The following is an 8,330-nucleotide window of genomic DNA, read 5'->3' as shown; positions in this document are numbered from 1 at the left end:
TATGGGTGCCTGCTTATGAGTCTTGAGGAATTATTTTCAGGTTCTGTGAGTGTATTCCATTGCAGAGGCAAAGCCAGAGCCATAGGCAAGCAAGCCCCTATCTGCACTGCACATTTTTATTTTTAAATTTCTTATTTATTTGCTTTTCTGATAACCTTCCACATCAACAAAGCATAAGCAAAAAACGATGCAACAAAGAAAAACCTTTCAAAGATTTAACAAACAAAAAATCAGAAAACATTCCTTGACTTCCTGTCCTCTCTTTCATGGTTCTTTTGAACCCCATTTTCCCCTCGTGTTTTCTTAGTTCACCCCATCTATCGCAACCACTTTTATATACTTTATTTATTTCTTACTCTGCTGAAAATTTTTACCATCCTGCTAGGTAAATTGTTTGCTTATAATACTTTCCCATATATTCTATAAATAGCATCCAGTCCTCTTAATATCTTTCATCATTTTGCTTTCTTTTTCTAGAGGGCACCCCTGCCAACTCTGCATATTCTAACTGTTTAATATGCCAGTCTTCCTTCGCTGGCACTTTATCTGTTTTCCATTTTTGCACTAATAATACGCGGCCGGCCGCTGTAGCATATAGAAACAAATTTCTCTGTTGGAAACTTATGTTGTTAATAACACCGGCAATAATGCTTCTGGGTTTTTAGCAAAATATTTCTTTTAATGTTTTTTAAAAGTTCGGTGGCGACACGAGTGGCACTGTGGGTTAAACCACAGAGCCTAGGATCAGAAGGTCGGTGGTTCGAATCCCCACGACAGGGTGAGCTCCCGTTGCTCGGTCCCTGCTCCTGCCAACCTAGCAGCTTGAAAGCACGTCAAAGTGCAAGTAGATAAATAGGTACCACTCTGGCGGGAAGGTGAACGGCGTTTCCGTGCGCTGCTCTGGTTTGCCAGAAGCGGCTCAGTCCTGCTGGCCACATGACCCGGAAGCTGTACGCCGGCTCCCTCGGCCAATAAAGCGAGATTAGTGCTGCAACCCCAGAGTCGTCTGCGACTGGACCTAATGGTCAGGGGTCCCTTTACCTTTAAAAGTTCAATATAAATCGTTTCCCAATAATTTTGAATTATTTGTGTTATTGGGTTGTTGTTTTTATTCTGATGGCATATGTTGTGATCTATTCTGTGAACCGTTCTGAGACCTCTGGGTATAGGGCAGTATATAAACTCAATATGTAAGAAGAAGAAGAAGAGTTTGGATTTGATATCCCGCTTTATCACTACCCAAAGGAGTCTCAAAGCGGCTAACATTCTCCCTTCCCTTCCTCCTCCACAACAAACACTCTGTGAGGTGAGTGGGGCTGAGAGACTTCAAAGAAGTGTGACTGGCCCAAGGTCACCCAGCAGCTGCATGTGGAGGAGCGGGGAATCGAACCTGGTTCACCAGATTACGAGTCTACCACTCTTAACCACACTGGCTCTAATAATAATAAATGTGGCCATTTGCAAACAAAGCATAACCTCCTAAAAAGACCACAAAACTCTGCCTGCTTCTTCTACTGGCTCCCTCGCCTGGCGCTGGAGGGCAGCCGCGGCGATGGCTGAGGGGTGGGCCGCCCTGACGGTGGCGCAAGGTGGGTGTTGAGAGCCTCTGGGTGGCCATGGTGAGGCTGCGGTTGGGGAGCGAGGTGGTCTGAGCAGTGGACGGGAGAATGGGGCATTTGGGGGTGAGGGTGCCCCGGCTGGCGGGTGACGGGGTGCCCCTGATGGACAGGATGGTACCCGTGGCGTGAATGGGCCTGATGCGAGGCTTGCTGGCCGGTGATGATGTACTCAGCGCAGCAGCACTCGTTGAACTTTCTCCAGGCTCTGGCCTTGAGGTTGAGCTTTCGCGAGAGCTTGAGGGACAGGGTGGTCTCGTTCTCGTGGGACTTGAGCTTGGCGTAGTAGTCGGAGAACTTGTTGTAGAGGATGGAGATGGGCATCCCGTTCAAGATGATCCCAAAGGAGATGCAGCCAAAGGCCACCATGCGCCCCAGAAATGTGTCCGGAACGGTGTCCCCGTAGCCCACCGTAGAGAGGCTGACCTAGAGAGGAGGAAGAGAATGACACAGAACCGAAACAGGATTGGGCCTCGTTTGCAAGCAGCGAAGATGCACGTCTGCCTTGCGGCTCATCGAGAGCATGCCAGAAAGTCCCCGGATTCCTGGTACCCTTGGGGACGCGGATGGCGCTGTGGGTTAAACCACAGAGCCTAGGACTTGCCGATCAGAAGGTTGGTGGTTCGAATCCCCGCGACAGAGGGAGCTCCCGTTGTTCAGTCCCAGTTCCTGCCAACCTAGCAGTTCGAAAGCACGTCAAAGTGCAAGTAGATAAATAGGTACCGCTCCGGCGGGAAGGTAAACGGTGTTTCCATGCGCTACTCTGGTTCGCCAGAAGCGGCTTAGTCATGATGGCCACATGACCCGGAAGCTGTACGCCGGCTCCCTCGGCCAGTAAAGCGAGATGAGCGCCGCAACCCGAGTCGTTCGTGACTGGACCTAATGGTCAGGGGTCCCTTTACCTTTACCCTTGGGGATCCGTTCCAAGCCTGCAATTCTATGAGACAATGCACCCTAATCAGCTTGGCTTGTTCCCTGCCATCTCGTGCCCTACGTACCCAGTGAGCTAAGCCTTTTTCTGCCCACACAGACCAGAGCCAGACCACTAGGTAAAGGTAAAGGACCCCTGGGGTTGTGGTGCCCATCTCGCTTTCAGGCCGAGGGAGCCGGCGTTTGTCCGCAGACAGCTTTCTGGGTCATGTGGCCAGCAGGACTAAACCGCTTCTGGCACAATGGGACACCGTGACAGAAACCAGAGTGCATGGAAACGCCATTTACCTTCCCGTCGCAGTGGTACCTATTTATCTACTTGTACTGGTGTGCTTTCGAACTGCTAGGTTGGCAGGAGCTGGGACAGAGCAATGGGAGCTTACCCAGTTTGCGGACTCGAACTGCTGATCTTCTGATTGGCAAGCCCAACAGGCTCAGTGGTTTAGACCACAGCGCCACCTGCATCCCTAGACATTTTTTGCTCAGCATCCCTTAAGCACCAAGCAGATCGCTGTGGTCTGCAGGAAGCAGGGGCATAGCGTGTGTTGCTCGTGCCCGGGGCAAGGCTGGGTGGGCTAATGGTCTGATTCCACACGATTAAATCAGGAGAAGGGGGAGCTGAGATGGGTGGGCAAGGGCTACTTATCCATCACCTGATTGACACATGTCAAAGGTGACCCACAGGCTTAGGGTGTCAGGGACTGGTAGGATGCAGAGGAATGCTGGGAGGAACTAGCTGGGACCCAGCAAGGGAAGAAGTTTCAGAGCCCGGGGAGTGGGGGTGGGACAGCAATGAGTGGTCAGAGAAGACACTGACAAACTGGAACGTGTCCAGAGGAGGGCAACCAAAATGGTCAAAGGCCTGGAAACGATGCCTTATGAGGAACGGCTAAGGGAGCTGGGCATGTTTAGCCTGGAGAAGAGGAGGTTAAGGGGTGATATGACAGCCATGTTCAAATATATAAAAGGATGTCACATAGAGGAGGGAGAAAGGTTGTTTTCTGCTGCTCCAGAGAAGCGGACACGGAGCAATGGATCCAAACTACAAGAAAGAAGATTCCACCTAAACATTAGGAAGAACTTCCTGACAGTCAGAGCTGTTTGACAGTGGAATTTGCTGCCAAGGAGTGTGGTGGAGTCTCCTTCTTTGGAGGTCTTTAAGCAGAGGCTTGACAACCATATGTCAGGAGTGCTCTGATGGTGTTTCCTGCTTGGCAGGGGGTTGGACTCGATGGCCCTTGTGGTCTCTTCCAACTCTATGATTCTATGATTCTAAGACTGTGAGGAGGTTTGGAATCTGAAGGGGCAACAGGGCTTAGTGAGCTGGAAGAGTCTGTGACAGAGCTAAGTCCAAAATCAGAGGCAGAAGCTGAAGCAGAGGAGGAGGGAGGCCAAGAAGCAGAGATGAGTCAACCTGCTGCGACAAGCTCCCCTCCTCCTTTGTGTCCCAGAACCAGCAGAGGCATGAAGTGAGAGGAGCAAAGACAGGCACGCAGGCACAGTCTCTGATTGATTGGGGGGAAAACCCTGGAGAGGAGGAGACTGACGGCTGGGGGGAGGCGGGGACCTTTAGCCTTGGCAACTGCTTCATGGGGACAAGATCTACTGGGGATGAGTTGCTGTGCTCGTTAGGCTGACACTCTTTATTGGTAACAAAGAGTTAACTTCAACATGCTCGGTGTGATTTATTGCTGGCTTGCTCCTGTTGCGGGGTCTGTTTCACCAGGGGGCGTTCCCCACAGGGGGCGCACTGTCAAAGCAGCACCAGGCAGGGTTGGACCCCGTGACCATCGGCTGACGCCACTGAGTGATTGGCAGTGGGGCGTAGTTTGGGGGAAACGGCCAAACCGGAACCCCCCAAAATAATAATAATAATAGTAGTAATAATAATAATAATAATAATAATAATAGTAATAATAATAATAATAATTTTATTTATATCCCGCCCTCCCCAGCCGAAGCCAAGCTCAGGGCGGCTAACAACAATAAAATAGTACAACATTCTAAAAACATTTCATTATAAAAATTAATTAAAATCAAATTGATGGCAACCATTAAGCTAAAGTTCTGTGAAGATTGCCAAAGGAGGGAGTCAGGCTGTGCCCTGGCTAAAGGCCTGGTGGAACACCTCTGTCTTGCAGGCCCTGCGGAAAGATGTCAGGTCCTGCAGGGCCCTAGTCTCTTGTGACAGAGCGTTCCACCAGATCGGGGCCACCGCCGAAAAAGCCCTGGCTCTAGTTGAGGCCAGCCTAACCTCTCTGTGGCCTGGGACCTACACGATGTTTTTATTTGAAGACCGTAAGTTCCTCTGTGGGAATGGAGGTTCCCCCACCTGTGGAACAGGTAACCAGAGGCACTCTACTCACCGCTGCCCACCACCAGGCGCTGGGGATGCTGGTGAAGTTGGTGCCAGGGACGTCGTGCTCCACGGAGTGCATCAGCGCCGAGAAGGTGAAGACCCCCATGGCGATGAAGAGGAGGAGGCAGCAGACCTGCTGGTAGCACTGGCGGATGGTGAAGCCGAAAGCCCGCAGGCCCGTGGAGTGGCGCGCCAGCTTGAGGATGCGGAAGATGCGCATGAGTTTAATAAGCTTGAGGACCTTCCCCAGCTTCCCGACGCTGCGCATCTTGTGCAACTCCTCGTGGTACTCCGTGTCTCCTTCGCCCAGGTTCTCGAAGAGGAGCTGGATGTAGAAAGGGAGGATGGAGACCAGGTCGATGGCGCTGAAGGCCGCCCGCAGGAACTGCTGGCAAGAGGAGGCGGAGATGAGTCTCATCAGGTACTCGAGGGTGAAGAAGATGGCGCAGACGGTCTCCACGCGCTCCATGCACTTCTTGCTGGTCTTGTGTTGCATCTCCTCCACCGTGCTGAGCGTCATGCCCACGATGGAGACCAGCACGCAGACGCTGGACATGATGGCGATGATCTTGGCCGGGATGGAGGAGAATGGGTTCTCCACCAGGTTCCAGATGGCCTTCCGGAACGTGCCCAGGAACATGCCCTCAAAGTTCACCTCGCTCTCCAGCGGCTCCAGCTCCGCTTCCAGCTCCCGTTGCACCTTCAGGTATTCGGCCATCTCATCCTGCTTCTCCTCAAAGAGGATACGGCAGCACCTTTGGGCGTACTTCATGTGGACCCCCCAGTACTCGATTTCCTCCACAAAGTTGGCCGGGCAGAGTTCCTGCATGATCCACATGACGCCGCTGCGGTAGAAGTGGAAGACGTAGTGGAAGATGAGGGGGTCTCGGTCGAAGAAGTATTCGTTCCTCGGGACTGAGTAGTCATCACAGAGCTGCAGCTTCTTCATGGGGTCGGTGGCGACGGCCAGCTGGCCGATCCTGGTGACGGGGTACCTGGCGGCCACTTTGCACGCGATCTGGAAGCACTTCCCGCCGACGTTGAGGTTCAGGAAGTAGCGGTTCCTCCGGGGAGGCATGCTCTGGTGTTCCTGGGCCCTGTCTGCTACGTTGTGCATCGACCCCCATTGCTTGACCAACCTCTCCTGAGCGAAGGGGATGTAGACTTCCTCCTCCTCGGGAGTCAGGCAGCATTTCTTGTAGTTGCCGATTTTCAAGTTGGCCGAAAGGCTGGACCGCCTGTTTATGGGCTTCCTCATCGCTGCTGAGTGGTGCTTACAGACTGCGGTCCCCTGGCTGCTAGGAGAAGCCCAGTTCTGGGGCTCCCTGGTCCTGCTCCCATTCAACGAGCGCTTGGGTCAAACGCCTCCTTATCAGCTACTGTGTGTGCACAGTCTGGATTAACCCCCTGAGCCTTCTCCCCCCCCCCCCGCTGCTTCTGCGAGGGAGACACTGGGCATATCTGCCCAAGCTTCTTAAAACGTTAATAAGCTTATGGGGTTAACCTTTCAAGTTAAGAGGCTATTTTTGGAAGCCGGGTCTTCCTTTCATTTATCGGACGCTCCCATCTCCCACGATGGGCACTCTATCCCTTAAGTGCTTTTGGTCCTTGAAAACTTCCAGTACATAAAACCTGCTCCCCAACCTTGTTGTTGTTGTTTAGTCGTTTAGTCGTGTCCGACTCTTCGTGACCCCATGGACCAGAGCACGCCAGGCACTCCTGTCTTCCACTGCCTCCCGCAGTTTGGTCAGACTCATGTTTGTAGCTTTGAAGACACTATCCAACCATCTCGTCTTCTGTCGTCCCCTTCTCCTTGTGCCCTCCATCTTTCCCAACATCAGGGTCTTTTCCAGGGAGTCTTCTCTTCTCATGAGGTGGCCAAAGTATTGGAGCCTCAGCTTCAGGATCTGTCCTTCCAGTGAGCACTCAGGGCTGATTTCCTTCAGAATGGAGAGGTTTGATCTTCTCGCAGTCCATGGGACTCTCAAGAGTCTCCTCCAGCGCCATAATTCAAAAGCATCCATTCTTCGGCGATCAGCATTCTTTATGGTCCAGCTCTCACTTCCATACATCACTACTGGAAAAACCATAGCTTTTACTATACGGACTTTTGTTGGCAAGGTGATGTCTCTACTTTTTAAGATGCTCCCCAACCTGTTGGACTTTAAAGCCAGGTGTGGAGAGCCTCTTACTCTCTGCAAACTTTTTCAGCAGGGGGCCGGTCCACTGTCCTTCAGACCTTGTGCAGGGCCAGACTATATTTTGAAAGAAAAAAAAAGAACGGATTCCTATGCCCCACAAAGAACCCAGAGATGCATTTTAAATAAAAGGACACATTCTGCTCATGTAAAAACACACTGATTCCCGGACTGTCCGCAGGCCGGATTTAGAAGGCGATTGGGCTGGATACGGCCCCTGGGCCTTAGTTTGCCTACCCATGCTCTAGATCAGCCTTTCTCAACCTGTGGGTCCCCAGATGTTGTTGAACTACGACTCCCATCACCCCTAGCTAGCAAGGCCGGAGCTCAAGGGATGATGGGAGTTGTAGTCCAACAACATCTGGGGACCCACAAGTTGAGAACCGCTGCTCTAGATGCAACTTATCCCTGGCCATTTGCCATGCTAGCTGCAGCTCATGGGAGTTGTATTTCAACAGCACAGAGGCTTCGGCTGCCTGCCTGCCTTTCATCAATCAATCAATCCAGGAAGGGGCAGCAGTATGACAGCTGTCAGGTTTCAGGGTTCTGCACAACCAGTCACGATAGTTAATAATAATAATAAAAAAAATTATTTCTATCCCGCCCTCCCCAGCCAAAGCCGGGCTCAGGGCGGCTAACAGCAATAAAATAATACATTCTAAAATCATTTCTTTCTAAAATTAATTCAAATCAAATTAATGGCAACCATTGGGCTAGAGTTCTGTGATGATTACCAAAGGAGGGGGTCAGACTGTGACCTGGCCAAAGGCCTGGTGGAACCGCTCTGTCTTGCAGGCCCTGCGGAAAGATGTCAAATCTTGCAGGGCCCTAGTCTCTTGGGACAGAGCGTTCCACCAGATTGGAGCCACAGCTGATAAAGCCCTGGCTCTAGTTGAGGCCAGCCTAACATCTCTGTGGCCCGGGATCTCCAAGATGTTTTTGTTTGAAGACCGTAAGTTCCTCTGTGGGACATACCAGGAGAGGCGGTGCCATAGGTAGGAGGGTCCTCAGCCGTATAGGGCTTTAAAGGTTAAAACCAGCACCTTAAACCTGATCCTGTACTCCACCGGGAGCCAGTGCAGCTGGTATAGTTATGTGCGACTTCCAGTACCATAGAGTTGGAAGGGAACCCAAAGGTCATCCAGTCCAACCCCCTGTAATGCAAGAAGCTGCTGCAGCCAATGGGAAGCTGTGTGCGCCTCCTCCGTGCCAGAAGGAGCACCGGAA

General features: G+C 51.8%; 1 protein-coding gene across 1 annotated transcript; it reads right to left on the bottom strand.

Annotated features, from left to right (window-relative positions):
• Nucleotides 1–1,502: 1,502 nt before the first annotated feature.
• Nucleotides 1,503–6,283, bottom strand: LOC128405895 (potassium voltage-gated channel subfamily V member 2-like). Its single transcript, XM_053372921.1, has 2 exons — nucleotides 4,913–6,283; nucleotides 1,503–2,042 (listed from the first exon to the last, which is right to left on the bottom strand). The coding sequence occupies exons 1-2, from the start codon at nucleotides 6,161–6,163 to the stop codon at nucleotides 1,512–1,514; spliced, it is 1,782 nt and encodes a 593-aa protein (XP_053228896.1). The 5' UTR covers nucleotides 6,164–6,283; the 3' UTR covers nucleotides 1,503–1,511.
• Between the last annotated feature and the right edge of the window lie 2,047 nt (nucleotides 6,284–8,330).

The sequence above is a fragment of the Podarcis raffonei genome, chromosome 18 (genome assembly GCF_027172205.1).
Source record: "Podarcis raffonei isolate rPodRaf1 chromosome 18, rPodRaf1.pri, whole genome shotgun sequence".
Classification (NCBI taxonomy): Eukaryota; Metazoa; Chordata; class Lepidosauria; order Squamata; family Lacertidae; genus Podarcis; species Podarcis raffonei.
This window is presented reverse-complemented; position numbering and strand designations above follow the sequence as displayed.